Below are 18060 nucleotides of genomic sequence, written 5' to 3'. Positions count from 1 at the left end.
TGCTGAAATACTTTATTTCCCAAGATTCCCAAGAACAGTTTAATGGTCACAAGTTCAATCAGACTTTGCACACTGCTGCCCGCTTCTCTAATAAGCTGTGTGTGTTAAATAGTGGGACCTAACATCTCCCAAAATGTATGAGCATTTTTCTTAAAAACCACTCTATTCAATCATGCAGCACTAATAATGACAAGGAAAAAGCACAATCACTTCCTAAATAACAATTCCATTGCATTGACAGTACATGTATACAGCTTTACTGCCCCTCTTTCACTTTCTACTTAACGGCAGATAAAGTGGCAAACCATATACTCACATTGTTTTTTATTGGCTTTTAAAAGTAATCTCTGTCTGTGATTCTATAGTAGTTTAGCTAATTCGTTTAGTTTGTGAAGTGAGCACTGAGCAGTGTCAATGATTGGGGGCTGGGGTTGGATGGGTAGGAGGAGAGAATAGCTTGGAATAGCTCATTAAAAGAAATCAACATGAAGTAGTTCATTACTTAGTTCAAATTCAAAGTTTGTGAGTTCATTTTAACTTGTGTGAACTTAACATTTGAACTTGCACAAGACAACATTGTCGGCCATGAACTTGACTAGGTCAGGCCCATCCATTTTCTCCAGAATTCCGACCACAGACCACATGCAGATTGTTGTGTCACTGTGGGTGAGAGACAATCTGCTCAGAGCTACAATCACTGTGATCAGACAGCGCTCTCCATACCTCCATACTTTGAGTACTCAGAAAAGCGCTATATATATTATACCTGCCAGCTGCTGGGTGTGAGACTCAGTGGTAGATTGTATTTCCTTCAAAATGGCAAAGCAGCTTTCAATGGTTGTTTTAATAGTTCTGGTCAGTTTAACAATTAACCACTGAAACCCTATATACTTATGAACAAAAGATGATTTCTAAAGAAGTACTGCTTGCCAAAAAAGGTGTGAAATGCAGACTTGCAAAGAAAAGAATTTCAAGGCACTCTCAAGTGAAAAAAATAAATGAATTTATTTAGAGCAAGGCAAATGAGTATGACCAACGCGTTTTGACCTATAGAAGGTCTTCATCAGGGTCTGTCAAAGACATTCTCTTTTTGAATTACCCTATATACTTAGTTGGCCCTGAGTCCCCCAGGGCTCTATACTAGGTCCTGTCCTGTTTTCACTTTACATTAAATATCTTTGCCGAAAATAGTTTACCCAAGTTCGTCGGTAGGTTGATGACATGACAATAGTGTAGTTGTTTTGCACGCTGACCACACTTTTCAAAGGTTTTTGTCAGGTCTGGTCAGCCATGGTGGTCCAGGGCACAACTATACATAGATATATATAAAGGCTAGATGGCTCAAGGGGGCGGCGCAAGCGTAGCTCAACCGCGGCCATCTTGAAACAGTCATTCATAACATTATGTCTATGGTGCATATACTTTGAAATAACCATAGCGTGCTCAATTTTCATCCGATTTTCAAACGGTTTGGTGTGGTGTAAACACCAAAGATGTAGTTATGATACTGCATACTTATAATTATAATCATGTTGTTGTTTTTTTAAATAATTTTAAGTATGCAGTATCATAACTACATCTTTGGTGTTTACAACACACCAAACCGTTTGAAAATCGGATGAAAATTGAGCACGCTATGGTTATTTTAAAGTATATGCACCATAGACATAATGTTATGAATGACTGTTTCAAGATGGCCGCCATGTGGCAACGTCGTACTCCATTGGCCAGCAGCGCGGGTGAGTCATCTAGCCTTTATATATATCTATGCAACTATAAGCCTTCATCCAGAGTTAATAACATTTAGAATGAGAATGACTGCAAATTGAAAATATAGGCGTCAGTTAGTCAGTGTAACAAAGACCTGACTTCAATATAACATCATATTTGGGCCAAAATTGTGGGACATTCAGACAGGGACATACATACTGTAGGCCTATAGACCAACTCAGATTTTTTTATTATTTGTTTTATAATTATTGTATTTGTGAGCTATTCCTAAACTTGACAACATAAATTGTTTTATATAGGCATACAGTCTTCCTGCTTATGAATTTGTTGCTTTGTTGTGTTGTCTTTTAGACACTTTTATAATAACACAAAATGCATGCATATTAATATGTTATTACTGTGAGTTAACAAAAAATAGTGAAGGACCCCTAGCTGGATCACACCCATCTTTCATAAGCATCAACAAAAGATAAACAATAGCTGACTGACAGTCCAGGTATAGGATATGGACAGCAATAGCTTTGAATTGATGAAATCAGGTGTGATGAACAAATAGTTCCATTTCCATTCTTTGAGTGTTTCTCTACGTTCTAAGAGACCTTGAACCATGAAAAAGCTCTTTTTCGAAAAGGAGTATGACTCTCTGTCTCCAGACAAAATGTTCTTTTGAAACTTTTTGATGAACTAGATATCCTCTAAGTCTAAGTGAAACATTCAAGGATGACCCCTGCACAAAAAGGATTACATAAGCATTTCTGACTGTGTGCACCTGTAAACAATATAGTTATTATTGTTGTGTGTAAGGTTGTTTGTTGCAAGTTCCAGGTCCTAAATTAGCCATTGATTGTGTTCTGGCCCACCATCTAATGTCTTTGAAAAATTTTGGCCCGGGGCCAAACTTACTTGCCGACCCCTGGACTAGACTACTGTGACTCCCTCTGGTGTTAGTGAGGTGAGCAGTTGAAACGTGAATCCACATCATCAGTCTGGCAATGCCAGGCTATCTTCTACCTGCTTCTCTGTGGATCGTGTCCAGACTCAAAGTTTCAAATCGATCGTGTCACGGCAAAATAGAATCAGTGGAATGGGTTTGTTGTATTGTTCTATTTGCTTATAAAACACGTGTAAAGATGGCCGAGCGGTCTAAGGTGCCAGACTCAAGGACAAACTCCTTCCTCAAAACCAGGACTTCTGGTCTCCGAATGGAGGTGTGGGTTCAATCCCACTTCTGACATTGGTTTTGCTATCACGCAAGAATGCGAATCTGGCGTGGCCTACACACGTTTTACATCCATATGTGATAGACAGTGATGAAAGAAGTACTCACATGTTTTTGCTAAAGTAAAAGTATCAATACTGCAATGTAGATATACTCTGTTACAAGTAGAAGTCCCGTATTCAAAATATACTTGATTAAAAGTACAAAAGTATCGGCATCAAAATATACTTAAAGTACCAAAAGTAAAAGTTCTCATTGTGCAGAATGTCCCATTTCACAAGTTCAAAATCTATAAAAAAATATCTACAAGCTGACAATGCATCTCATCGCTAGGCATAGTCAGCTTGTAGATCGGCTATTTTCAAATGGACGATATATATACAGTATATATATGGCTGAAGTGAGTGTATGTTTCGTAATAGTAATCAAAATCTACAAAGTAACTAGTAACTAAAGTTTTCATATAATTGTAGTGGAGTAAAAGTACAACATTTTCCTGGAGTAGAAGTAAAAGTATTGCAAATTGTAAATACTGTAAATAGGCTACTGAAGAAAGTACTCAATTCAATTTCTATGAATTGAGTACAAAGAACCCCAATGGAAACAAGCCATATATACAGGCTTTCTTGGGTTTTAAATCCTCTTAGCAGACCTTGTATTGAACTGTACTTTCCTGTGCTTTTTTCTGCAAACTGCTAATAAAGTATTCAATCAATCAATCAGTAAAATACCTCAACATTTTTCCAAAAGGCTATAGATGGGCAGTGTTAGACTGTATAAGACTAACCCTGTAACTAAGTAAGACTCATTTATTTTTAGCTCTATTTGATCTAATATTCTTATCTCTCTCTCTAGTACTACTCTGTACTGCAGTGGAACCACTGCAGTACAAACTTCAAACTTGAAACTTTTTCATGTCAAGGACCCCCAAATTGACACTTATTTAGCCTGCGGACCCCCATTTGAAAATATATGCCTGGGACCTCCATATAAGAGAAGATTTTTATGGCTCGGTGTGATTTTCAACCATTTTAATTTCAAGGACCCCCAGTTTGACATGCATTAGGCTGAGAACCCCCATTTAATTACATTTCTATCTCTGGGACCCCAATTTATATTGCAAAATCAATGTTCATTTAACTCTGAGAATGTACAAATGGAACCAAATGGACCCCAGACCCATAAGGGTCCATTTGGCTCCTAATCTTTCATTTAGCTGGGGACCCTCTGGAACTCCCTCAAGGACCCCCACTTGGAGAACCAATGCTGTACTGTACAGTTGCTGTAGACAGGACTACACCACCCAAGATGCCTTGCGGCCAGATCCAGGCAAGAGGTCACAGTTCCAGTTCCTAGTTACCTTATCACTTCCGGTATCATAACCGTCAGAGCTGTCAACAACACACACAGCAACTAACCTAACAAGTACTGGAAAAACTATAATGTGACCATGCGATCGTTATAGAGAGGTGACGTATTGTTCTTTTGCTCATAGCCAACCATTTATTTTTGTCTAAAATGTGTACAAAAGACGTTAAAGCAATATGGACTAGGGGACGTGTGTAATCCTGTTGTTTACAAACGAATTGTGTCCAGTTTGTTGACATCGAGCACACACTGCCTTGCAGTTAGTTGTTATTTCATTTTTGCACAATAATCACATTAATTGGCTATTGGTTATATTCGTTCAAGCAGTGTACGTGGGTGAGTTTAAATGAATGAAATTAGTAGCATATTGTCTTTTTAGGCTCCTCTTCACTATGTTATCAGCTTCATTGTCATTAACAGTACCTTCTTACCATCTTATAAGGTTCAACAATCATGTAATATGTGCCAAATATTAAAATGTCTCAGTGGTTGATGAACTGGAGGCTACTAAGCAAGTACTGTAGTGTACACACTATGTTGGACACGAGAGGTTCCTGTACTGTTAAGATTCACAATGGTGGTTGATTACTACAGTTTAATTGAGGTCCTCCAGTGGTCCGGTACCTCTTTTGGTTACTGCTTGTGAGCCTTGGGTGATTAAACTATCAAGCTGGGTCGCTGGGACCTGCAAAGGGAGATAGTTGGGGTATGAGGTGGGGCTGGGTTGGGGTGGGTTGTGACGGTTGTGACTGAAGGGCTAGCCGCTAGATGCATAATTGAACAACTGCAGTAGTAATAGATGGAAATATTACAAAGCAAGGAGGACTCTTCTGCTATTGTGCTCGATTTTCATTCATTCTGATTGACCCGCCATTTCCCTCAACAATGTATTTACCTCATCAGGAAAAGAGAGCCAGTCCCCGAGAGGAAGGAGGTGAGGACAAAAAGGCTGGGGACCTGAGGAGGAGAGGTAAAGAGTCGGGAGAGTGGTGCAAGTGGTGGATGAAAGGGGTAGGGCACAAGACGAGACGGGAGGAGAGCAACCAAGAGAGAAAGCAGAAAGTGTGACCCAGGATGGAGGCCTTCCGGCGGACATACCTGCGTTTGTGTAAAGAGGGAAGCGCGGAGCCCCAGGAGTCCGTTCTGACACAGCTCCAAGAGACCAGGGTGGTGACGGGGGGCGCCGGGCTGGACCTGAAGGCGCAAAGCCTGAATGCAGACACCTGTGCCGTGCTGGGCAGGGTCTTCCACAAAGATACGGTCTTCACAGAACTGGCTCTCAGTGACTGCATGCTCAGTGAGGAAGGTACTGTATGTGTGTGAGCCTCTGGCACATCCTTCTGTTTTAACTTAGACATGTTCTGTGTCACACCATGGAAGTGAGCATAATGGCACTTGAATATATTGTGAATATACCTGTATATACAGTATTGCTATCTCTGTTTTTATTGTATTCTGTTATACTTGGTTAAAAACACATGGTCATTCAAATTGTGCTCCCTGGTTAAAAAATAAATAAATATATTTATTTTTATATCCTTTATACCCTAAATCCAGTCATGATTTCTTATTTTCTTCCTGGAAAACAAATAATCACATGGGCTTCTGTCAGTAAGGCACAAACAATTTCAACCAATACTATCTAGCCCTAGAATAGGGGGATTCATGTCAGTGATATTCTAATTTGTAGCGCACAGCACACAGCCAATGATTAATTGTGCTGAGATCTCTCTAATTGCTCGAACAATGTCTCTTGCCATGCTGTACATGTGTGTCACTTCAGGTGCCAAGGCGCTCATCAGCGGACTGTTTGGTAACACCACTATTAAAGTGTTGGATCTGAAGGTAAGACCACAACCCACCAGGCATTGCAAAATCACCGACAGCCAATAGTCTCTTCATTAACTACTTAAACCTTACTGTACTTTGTTGTACGTGGAAATAGGCGATCAAGAAGCTCACAACGTGTTGCAACCCGATGTGTTGTGAATTTGTAGATTTTCGCCAAATTAAAGGATCTACACCATGAATTAAAAAAAAATATTTGATATTTAATATCATAGTGTATGTCCCTCAAACCTTTTTCAAAAGGTTTGAGCCTAAATCATCACTCAGATATACTCATCCCAAGTCAATTGTCTCTGGCTTATACAGCACTTTCAGCTGCAATACCAAAACGTCCTCTTGGGCAGGGGGGGGCTACTGAGCAATTCTGTCTGGCCAGCATCAATGCAATGGCAATGCAAGTGACATCACTTGCATTGCCATTCTGAAATGGCCTGTTCAGACACGCCCATTCTGAAAATCTCTGAAATGAGAATGAATGACTGAATGTTAAAAAAAAATATTTTTGGGGGTACAAGAGACACTGGGGAGCCCAAAAAATGCCCCCCCCCCCCCCCCAAAAATGAAATTCATGGTGTGGTCCCTTTAATGTTCCCCTATTATGATGTGCCCAGAATAGGGATTGATTGAATACTTTATTAACATGCTTATTAACAGCACAGCTAGGTAGTACAGTCAAAGGTTATGCTAAAGGGATTACACAAAAAGCCCCAGTACCTTGTTTCCATTGTGGTCCTTTGTACTCAATTCATCAGTAATACATGTAATACAGACGATATTATACAATACAATACAAAATATACTACAAAACGTCATGGAATAAAGCTACATAGAATCATACGAACCTTAGGGTTCTTGTGGTTCAGCAAGGATTTGCATATACTGTATATTATTTAATGTAATGCTTTGTAGGGAAATAACCTGAGATCGACGGGTGCTGAGGTGTTGGGGAAGTTGCTCGCTCGGAACAAGACTATCCGTAGGTGAGAAATGTGCAGCTGTTATTATTATGGCAACATCCCAAGATGCATGTCTGGTTTTAAACCCTGTATGTCTTATTGTGTGTGCTGTTGTGTCAGTGAGTAGTGCTCATGTGTTGCTTGCAGGCTGGTGTTGGAGTGGAATGCGTTGGGCATGTGGGATGAAGCATTCTCTGTGTTCTGTGAGGGTTTGGGCTCCAATAACGCTCTGGCCCATCTGGACCTACGCAACAATCAGATAAGCCACCAGGGGGCCTCAGAGCTCGCTCTGGCGCTGAAGAAGAACAGCACCCTGGAAGTTCTTGGTAACTTGTGAAACAAAAACTATGAAGCAAAATATAATGCAATCATTTGAAAGCGCACAGACCAGTTTTATTTGTAGATCTGCGATCAGTATTGTGAAAATGTTTGTGGTCCACTCCGGCCTCTCATACCACAGATCTGAGGTGGAACAACATTGGTCTTCTGGGCGGCAGGTCCCTTCTAGAGGCTTTACAGCAGAACAAGACCCTGTTTCAGCTGGACCTGGCAGGGAACAACATACCTAGTGACACGCTCAAGGCTCTCGGTAAGGAGCGTATCTATGCATGTATTCACAGTATGTGCACACATTATTATGCATATACCCCGTGCACTGCAGGCAGTGATGGAAAGTAACTAAGTACATGTACTCAAGTACTGTACTTAAGTACAATTTTTAGGTACTTTTGCTTTACTGGAGTATTTCCTATTGTCTATACTTTTACTTCTACTCCACTCACCACCATCTCAGAGGCAAATATTGTACTTTTACTCCACTACAATTATATGAAAACTTTAGTTACTAGTTACTTTGCAGATATAAATTATTACATTATAAAAATACATTAACCACTTCAGCCCTATTTTATACATAGGCTATTTGAAAATAGCAGATCTACAAGCTCACAACGCGTTGCAACACGTTGTGAGCTTGTAGATCTGCTATTTTCAAACATATTAGTAGTTTTACTTTTGGTACTTAAATACATTTTGATACCAATACTTTTGTACTTTTACTCAAGTACATTTTGAATTCAGGACTTTTACTTGTAACAGAGTACTTCTACATTGCAGTATTGATACTTTTACTTAAGGAGAATTTTGGACTAAGGTTTTCTTACCTTTTCTATGATGTTATGATATCTTAGGATGAATGGTACAGTAGAACATTTTCATAACTCCATCCCGGGTCCGCCACAGCTTAAAACGTGAGCGGATAGGCCTTGCGTTAGATCACATATTTTAATAGCTTTTTTTGTTTGTTTTTCTTGTGAGATCTGATGTTCATAGTGACATGAAAATGTTCTACTGTACCATTCACCCTAAGATATCATAACATCATAGAAAGGGTTAGAAAACCTTAGTCCAAAATTCTCCTTTGAAAACATTTGAGTACTTTTTACACCACTGACTGCAGGTTTGTTCATGTTTTATCGTTATGTTTCCACAATATCCACTTATACCACGTGTATCTCTTGCCTTTGCCCTGTGTGCCCTCCACTCTCACACACAGCCTCATTTCTTTCCCGTCCTTTCCCGCTCCCACCTGTCATTATCCCCTCCAGAGCAGGCTATGGAGCGTAACTCGGACAGACAGTCCACTCTGAAGACGAGTCGCAACAGAACCCAGGTCCTCACCAAGGAGATCCAGACAGTCAAGGAGGAGAAGGGACGACAGGTATAGGGCTGCGGCTATTGATTATTTTCTTTGAGATTAATCTGTCCTTTTTAATCAATCGGATAATCGAGAAGCGCTTTTTTTAATATTCATGTTTGTACTTTTATTTTGTCATCAACCAATCAAAGTAAAACTATTCTAATTGATGTTTTATAATTGACTAAATTGATTAGTCTGATTAACCACTTAAGCCCTACTTTATACTTTGTCCCTACTTTATATAATGAAACTTCAGAAGTCACGCAAACACCCTAAAGATTGGAAATTGACTTCATTGCACATAAAAAGTTGCTACATTGCATTGAAATAACTGGAGGTGACATTGTGATTAATGTGATAGCAATTTGTCAGAGTATTGTATATTTGTATTACCTGTTTTATTGCTCTATTAGCCGTCTGCTTCTTATTAACGAAATTAAGCGTGAGTGGCTTCTCTGACACAAACGCCTTTACAAGCTGTATTGATGTCTCAGGAATGCTTGTTTGCCATGCCTAGCCAGAACATGGCCACATGTATTTAACGCTACTTAATTTTGATGAAGCATTACATTTCTGCATGTGCGTGCCAATAACCCACACAATCAACTGTTCAATGAAAAATAAAGAACATCACGTTGTATTTTTCTGGTCATCATATCTCCCTGTCAGTACCTAAGTCTGATGGAGACCATAGACAAACAGAGAGAGGACATGGGACGCTCCAGCAGGTCAGTGGGATGGGATGATTGGGTTAACCACTTAAGCTCTATAGTCTATATACTGTATCGTATGACAAAAGAGAAAAATAGCCATCTACAATCTACTCATTGTTAGATTGTAGATCTGGTATATTTCAGATGTTTTAATTTGTGAACATTTTGACATGTTTTAAAAACTTTTGCCCATGTTATTATGCCCAAAATAGAGACACCAGGTTGAAAGTGGTTAAGGCACATTTCAATTGACAAAAATTTCATATTATCAACAGAATAAATAGATACTATAGTTAAAGGGATATTTCACTTTCAAAAAAACTTTGGGTCATTTTATCTTCTATTTTATTTTATTTTTTGGAAAATGAAAATAATTAAATACAATAAAAATATTAAATAAAATAAATGAAAAAAGTAATCGAAAGAACACGGCCCCCTCGCGTATTAGGAGGGCAGGGGGAGTCACCAGAACCAAGGACGGGTGTTTTTGATGAATCTAACATGTTAAACATTTTGTTTGAAGTTATAATGGGTTTGTTAGGAAGGGGACGTGTCTGATAAAATGAATATCAAATATCTAAATAGTGAATCAAGCAACTTAAAAACTGTCTGGGGGGCTCACAAAAGCCTGAGTAGGTGATAAAATGACCCAAAGTTTTTTTGAAAGCGAAATATCCCTTTAACCACTTTAAACCTGACATCATTATCCTATATAAAACTTGGCTTATGTCCCTTTCGCATTTCAATGTCAACGGGTGCGCTGCGAAATGTCATTTCATTTGTTTTGGCACGCATTGTTTTCTCTTGGGTTATGTCACGGACGTGACGCGGCCATATCATGGAGACTACTTGAAACTTGACACTAATAAAAAAATACATATATGTGGCATTGTGACACGTTGTGAGCTTGTAGATCGGCTATTTCCGCCATACAGCAAAGTATAAAATAGGGCTTAACTGGTTCAAATGTTTCCCCCCATCAGATCAACCTCTATCCATGTTGGCCAGCTCCAGGAAGCACTGAACGAGAGGAAGTCAGCTGTCAACTCAGTGACTGCCAAGTACGCTTCAACTCTTCCTTTATTCTCTGCTCATACAATGGAAGCACAAAATACTCAAATTAAAGCTGTAATCCATATCTTCTATGTCCTACTTGAGATCCGACTGGTGGACAAGTAGTCCTGCCTGAAGTTAATAAGTTCAGTATCTCCCTTGACTGGGAAGTGGGGACTCTGTCTTGATAGAGTGGGAGAAATTTGGTCTCTCATGTCTCCCACTCTATCAAGACAGAATTCCCACTTAATCAAGGGAGATACTGAACTTATGAACTTCAGGCAGGACCTACCCCGCACCAGGGTCTAGTTATATTGTATTATTACACGGCTTGGTTGAATTATTGATTCTGATTGGGCAATCACTGATTTCAGCTGTGTGTTATTTCTTAATAATAATTTAGACCGCTGGGCTCAATAACAGACCTCTGTCTAATCAAAGTCTCAGAGCGCCACCTGCTGCGCTGCTTGATTTTTGCCTTACCCAACATGGCAGCCATAAAGAAACACACAATGTTGTATACAGCCAAATATTGCTTTCAAGAATGTTTTTGAAAACATTTGAAGCGAGAAATAGACAGACAATGCAGTAACCGAAAATTGATTCTATTTGATCAACACTTCCTGTTGTTTTCCGAGGCGACACGTTGCACTGGAAGAGCCGTGACCTGGCATTAATTAATGGAATACTTTCATTAACGTAAGCAATGAAACCTTCGTTGTTATTTTTGGGTCAATGGTCAATTTATATATCTTTTTAATTAAGTAGCCGTGTAATAAGCGGGATAATGGACGGCGAGCCGGTCATTGTTGAGAAATAAACCCCTTCAGGTCAGGATGATAAGGTCCCTTTGCTTTTCGTCGGGGCCTTATCATCCTATCAGGGTTTATTTCTCAACACGCCGTCAATTATCCCTTGCTTAACATACTCTACTGTAGCATACAGATGGGTTAAAATGATGTTCAATTAATTAAAATAAGCTTTTTATTTCAATTTCTAATATTGACAATGCTGACGTGTGACGTCCCATTTGGAGCTTCCCTAAAAAAAACAAAACAAGGGAATAGCAATCTTGGCTGATATATTATAGACTTGTGATCCCATCTTTTTCCCATAATAAGAGGCATCTCCCCTGACTCAGCCTCATACAGACCTTACAGGTGTTGAATATTTAATCAGGCGCTTGGAGGGTCAGCTATTATTAGCAGCCAAAGATTCCCATGTACATACACGACCCCAACAGCATGGCTATTTATTCTCCACGACGACCCACATACTGCTGTCCCCTTTCTCCCTTTGGGAACTGTTTTTGTGGATACTTCCATTAGACTGCTTTCAGACAAGGTGGCACCTGGCTAGACATAAAGTCATTTTTAGTCTTTTTTCAGAGTGATTGGCTTCACATAGAACCATTTTGGGAAGGAAGAGTGATAACTCGCTAACTTATAGTTATGACTGCATATAGACTGTTGGCATTATGCATGCTTTGAAGTTACAATGTGTGTGTGTGTGTGTGTGTGTGTGTGTGTGTGTGTGTGTGTGTGTGTGTGTGTGTGTGTGTGTGTGTGTGTGTGTGTGTGTGTGTGTGTGTGTGTGTGTGTGTGTGTGTGTGTGTGTGTGTGCGTGCACAGATTGCAGATGACAGAAGCTTCCCTTGCACTCTCTGAGCAGAAGAATCACAATCTGGCAGAGCTACTGGCTCGTGTGAAGACTGAGAAGGATGAACAGCGGGAACGGCAGAATAGAGAGAGGAGGAAAGAGCAGGAGGTTTGAACAGAGATACTCAAGGACAGAGAAGAAACACATTAGAATCACAGGGTGACTGTGTGGGCTGTCATGTAACTTACTGTGTGTCCTCTGCTCCACAGGACAGCGTACTCAGGGAGGGCAAGCTCCTCAGAGAGATGCAAAACACGACAGAAACCAACCAGCAACTCAGGAATAAGGTGCGTAAAAGGTGTGAAATGCCCTGGGGTAGGTAGACACACTTTAAGCACTTGAAGGGGTATATCTTTTTTTAGATTTTGTTTGTGGCTTTTATGGCTTTATTGATAGGATAGTAGTCTGACAGGGAATGGGGAGTGACATGTCATGCAGTAAAGGCCGTCGGGATCGGGACTCGAATGCGCGACACGCTGTCAGGCTACTTTGGAGCCTAGTTGCCTGGACCACTTCGCTAGCAGTCCCAGGCCTTGAAGGGGTATCTCACTTTAAAACACTTCTGGGGTTGTTGTTTTTTGTGCACCCCAGACAGTTTTTAAGTTGCTTGAGTCAATAGATTTGATATTTGATATTAATTTGATCATTATCAGAGATTATTATCACAGTCCTGTCTATCCTCCATGCCTGTTGTATGTGTGTGAAGGCCCTGGAAACCATTCTCTAAACTGTGTGTGTGTGTGTGCGTGTGTGCGTATGTGTGTGTGTGTTAGGTGGAGGAGATGGAGCGCAGGTGTAAGTGTCAGCAACAGCAGATCTTTGAGCTGAAGCAAGAGCTTACCAACACTACAGCAGAGCTCAAACTACGGCTAGCACAGACAGAAGGTAACAAACGTACACTGTAATTTAATTAGCTAATTCAGTACCTAGTTTATACTTGGTTGCGCATCCTGTCATGCACCGAAGTTAGCCTATCTTCAAGATGTGATATTTTTGGCGTGCGAGACCGGTGTGCAACTAAGTATAAATCAGGCATAAGGCACTGCAAACAAAAGACCAGTTTAAGCGTTTGGCATTTTGTTATATAATGCAATTTTGGGTCAAGGGTGGGATGGCCGACTTTATAGTATTAGTGTCCTGAAAGCCAGGTCTTTGTTCTTTCTCTCTCACCCTCCATCAGACCGTTTGGAGATGGAGAAGAGGAGATCCAAACAGGCCTTGGAAGACATGGATAGCCTACGTCAGAAAGAGGTACTATCCCGAATGTAGTTACGATTATAATTTACAATTTAGAGCAACTTTGAAAAGTACAAGGACAGAGTACAGTAAACAGCATGAACCTTAGTTATCCACTTAAGCCCCACATAATATGTCGTCATATGACGAATAGCTAACATAGCAAAAATAGCAGATCTACAAGGCAAAATCAGCTGCGAGCTTGTAGATACAAGCTCACAGCTGAGCTTGTATGTATGTGTGCTGCTGGGGTGAGTGCACAGGGGAGCTAGGAGTTAAACACATGAACCTTAACATTCCTATTCTGGAACATAATGTGAAAATAGCAGATCTACAAGCTTGTAGATGAGATGAGATGAGATGAGATGAGAAATACTTTATTAATCCCCAAGGGGAAATTATGGTGTCACAGCAGCACAGTGTAACAATAAATAAGTAAACAGCAGACAAACAAACACAACAAAACAAAACAGATAGACCAGGGTCGACCACATGCATTTAGGGAGAGTTCTTAAGCATTGTAGAGTCTGATGGCAGTTGGCATGAATGAGAGTCTTTACCGCTCAGTGTGCATGTTCGGGGGGAGAGTGAGCCTCTGGCTGAAGGTGCTCACCCTCGATCTCTCACCCTAGATCAGATATTTTCAGTGAAGATGCAGTATTTAGTGTAGAGGGGGAAAAGGAGCGGACCTAGTATAGAGCCCTGGGTGACCCTGATCAACTAAGTACAGTACATAGGGTGAGCAAGGGTTTAAGTGTCTTGCTCAGGGACATGAAGCCTGGAGGAGCCACTGCTTCTGCTATAAATCTTTTGCTTGGATTGCTGAAGACTCAATCGAGTGCAGTGTTGAGTATGAAGTCGATAGGATGAGCGGATCTGGAGAATATGCTGCAAACAGCACTTCCTGGGCCCAAGCAATGCTTTAGATACGCTAGTGACTACGGAAGTCTATCTATTATCTAAATAATTGTGTTTTTTTGTACAGGTTGACAATGTGAATCGGCACCTAGAGGAAAGCGAGAGAGCTTTGCAGGAACGCATCTTCAAACTGGAGAGTCAGAGAATCCAGTTGGAAGAGGTCAGCTTGTTTATAAAATATAAAGTAGATTAAAGTAGATTTAAAAACATGAGATTTGTCAACAATGTACATGCTTGTAAAACAAAACAACAGTATAACACAGACATTAAAAAGGCGCATGTGCAATGTGTGCGCTGTAGGAGCTGAGCAAAGCGAAGGCGATGTGTGTGACAGAGAGAGCCCAGGCAGAAGAGGAATTTGGCAAAGTGCGTGCTCAAATCCGGCTGGAGCAGGTACGTTTTGAGAGTGCGTGTAAGTAAGGTCTTATTTATGCTACGACAAAAAAAGTGTCTTGAAATTTTTCTTTTCCTTCAGTCAAAAAAGAAAGTAAATACTGTATTTTCCCCCTAGTTAGCCCCCTCTCCTCCATAATTCGGGGTCCTATTTGGAATATGTTTCTCACTGTAAGCATTTATTTTCCGGGCTACATCGATAACATCAATCCGCAAAAAATAAAATAAAAAATAAAACCCCGGAAACAAAATTAAACGGGTTATGGAATATCCTTAAGTGACACTCTTTTGACAAAGTATAAGTTAGGCTTGAGAGGCTGATTAGAAAAAAACACATTGACATCAGTTGACTGAATCATTATCTCACAAGAAAAGACACAAAACCGCCTTCCTTCCTTCCCGTTGGTTCCTGGGAGCAGCAGGAACATGCAGCCTCCTTGGAGGAGAAGCTTCGCTCTGTGCGTCAGTCCCGGCAGGAGGCCCAGACGCACTGCTCCCAGCAGAAACAGACCATTGCCGACCTGCAGGCCAAGAATGGACAACAGAACGTTGAGATAGACGGACTTAGACGCAGGATTGAAGAGCTGCAGCAGGTTTGCACCCACAACATGTGCAAAATATGAATACCACCCACGCAGATTGTATCCTCCTCCGTTCAAATGTTCTTCAGTGTGTAATGAATTTGCACTGAAATGTTTGAGGGTGTATATTTAAAAATGGGCTTTCTGTGTCCAAAACCAACTGTGTGTTCTGGTACCAGGACTTGTCGGGCAAGGACCAGGAGAAGGTGGCAGAGGTGTGCAGGGTGAGGGTGGAGCTGCAGGAGCAGATCGGACACCTGCAGGCTGAGAGGACGGCGCAAGGGGGCCTCAAAGAAAAGATCAGCGCTCTAGAAAGAGAGATGAAAGGTGCACGTTCGCTTGCCCTTCTGCTCTTCCTCTGACCTTCTCCACCATTTCTCTCTCTCTCACTCGCACACTCACACACACGCACGCACACGCACATACACACACACACACACACACAATCACAGCTTTTTCGGGTCGAACCGGCATTCATTATGCATTATACGTTTTGACTGTCTTGTCTGCGTGTGTGTGCTGTTCTGTAGCGCAAACCAGCAACCACAGAGAGACGATCCTTGACAAGGAGAGTGAGATCTCCTCCATGAAGGAGAAGCTGCGTCTGAGAGAGGCGGAGATTCAGAGGATGAGGGAGGACGAGGCGCAGAGAGCCAGCTACCTCCAGAGTGCCATCCTCACCTACGTTCAGGGTTCACCACTGGGCCACTACAGCAGCCCCAAGAAATGACCCATTTACCTCTTTCCACAGCTGATATTAGGACGTGTCATTGATAGTTAAAGGAAAGTGAAGGTAATAACATTTTGGGTGTGTTTCATTTAAGTGTTATCTGTGTGCCAGCATAGACAACTCCAGTACAAACTTCATGCTGGCACATAAACACCTACAGTAAATGAAACAGACCCCCAAAAGACAGTAATGTCATTGGCTTCAGTTGTGTTTACCCTTCAGTGACATGACATATCAAAACAGTTTATACTGGGGCACGACAGCCCCAAAGCCTCACATTTTCTATTGCTTAAGGGACTGTGTCCACACTATAAAGCGCTTTTTTTGAGTGGCGGATATCATGTCCAGAGCGCTACACATGCACTGTGCGAGACGCCTCTGCTCAATGATTGTGGGCGTGTCTCTCCAACCCTCTGCATAGGAAAGTGTCATTGATGAGCGGCAAAAGTTGAACTGTTTTCTTCTTGAGGCGCTCCGCCAATAAAACGCTGGATGCCAAAAGCACTGAAACGCGATGCTCTGCGCTAGGAAGAGGAGTGCTTCAGCACGTCTTTACCATAGAAATGCATGGCAGAAAAGCGCTGCCAACTTAAAGAAATACTTTCTGTGGACATGGCCCCTATAGTGATTGATCTTTGGTAGAACGTTTGTGTTGTGTAACTACCTGGGCATGATATAAGTCCAGTTGTACCTCACATTGCATTTGGCTGAGAGGCATTCCAAGAGTGCCAAAATCTCACGATAAAGCAGTCTGAACAAATCCACCTGTGTTTGCCTTACCTGTAACCTAGCAACAGCCACCAGCCAATGTTAGTAACACGATAGTTTTCATTTCTTGGAATTCTAAATAGGCAGTAAAGAAATTAAGTTCCAGTACCTTGTTTTTTATATACCGACAGAATCTGCTTTGTTTGTGTTCTTTTATGTGCTAAGAGTGTGATTTTGAGACCTGTCTTGCCATGCAATGAGAGTGAATGGAATTGCTACTTCCGGTTAATTGCTTGCAGAGCACAAAAGCAACAGATGAAGGTAATCGACAATATTTGGACTGTAGCTATACAACCCATGGTTCTACCAAAGTTCAACATTGCTGTCAAATCGACATCATCCTATTCTGTTATTTCAGCTCTGTATCAGTGCTGTAGGTGCTCAGATAATGGCCAAGTAATTCTCACATGCAATAAAAATGTATTTAATGAGGTTGTGCTGAAAATAATCCACAATCCAACATTCAGTACATTTGAGTGTTTGCACTATCCAGTGAGTAGAATTATACGGAACTCATAGCGATCTATAATCAAAGCCAGGATAGTTGTTGTCACTGTAATAGTAGTCACAGTCACAGTTTACATGTTTACATGCTGTACAATAGTGGCACTGACTGATAAGCCTAAATTACACAGTGTGAGACAAGCCATGGATCATGGCTCATAGCTTTGTACCGCAATTGCCCAGAGCTATGAGCCATGAGCCATGGTCTCAGACAGTATAAATTAGGCTATAGTCAGGACCAGCTGAAAGAGATTTGATCTACATAAGCCCTTATGTTTTAATGTTTGTGTTACACATGCTTTTATTGTTTAAGCTATTTTCTCTGACGGTCAAATTTAGAGCATTAAAATGGCTTGACAATGTGTATTTACAGTTTTATGTACTATTGCAAGAACATGCAGTTTCCTAAGAGCATCACGGATTGGTGTGATTTTGTATTATTTTTATTTGTATTAGAACTTGTGCTTTTATATACTGTTGTGAAATCAACGAGAGAACGGTATGATTTATTTCAGGTGGGCTTTTTAACCATTTTTAATCGTTTAATCTGAAATTTCTGTCAGTGAAATGTGTTTTTATAAATAAATTATCATTATTTTGTATGCATGTTAGATAATGATTTACATTCTGTAGCCTATGATATTCTAGACTAGTTACAGGAGTCTTATTTGTGCAGTATTTCAG

At 40.8% G+C, this 18060-nt stretch overlaps 1 protein-coding gene across 1 annotated transcript; it reads left to right on the top strand.

Annotated features, from left to right (window-relative positions):
* The first annotated feature begins 4338 nt into the window (after positions 1 to 4338).
* On the top strand, positions 4339 to 17976 carry lrrc45 (leucine rich repeat containing 45). Its single transcript, XM_080454503.1, has 18 exons — positions 4339 to 4419; positions 5222 to 5624; positions 6102 to 6163; positions 7076 to 7146; positions 7270 to 7448; positions 7583 to 7711; positions 8730 to 8842; positions 9491 to 9549; positions 10518 to 10595; positions 12219 to 12354; positions 12456 to 12533; positions 13020 to 13131; positions 13427 to 13497; positions 14468 to 14560; positions 14701 to 14793; positions 15213 to 15386; positions 15554 to 15701; positions 15905 to 17976. Exons 2-18 carry the CDS (start codon positions 5393 to 5395, stop codon positions 16102 to 16104), a joined length of 2028 nt encoding a protein of 675 aa, XP_080310629.1. The 5' UTR covers positions 4339 to 4419; positions 5222 to 5392; the 3' UTR covers positions 16105 to 17976.
* The last annotated feature ends 84 nt before the right edge of the window (positions 17977 to 18060 follow it).

Source organism: Gymnoscopelus braueri, assembly GCF_963280865.1.
Source record: "Gymnoscopelus braueri genome assembly, chromosome: 17".
NCBI lineage: Eukaryota > Metazoa > Chordata > Actinopteri > Myctophiformes > Myctophidae > Gymnoscopelus > Gymnoscopelus braueri.
This window is presented reverse-complemented; position numbering and strand designations above follow the sequence as displayed.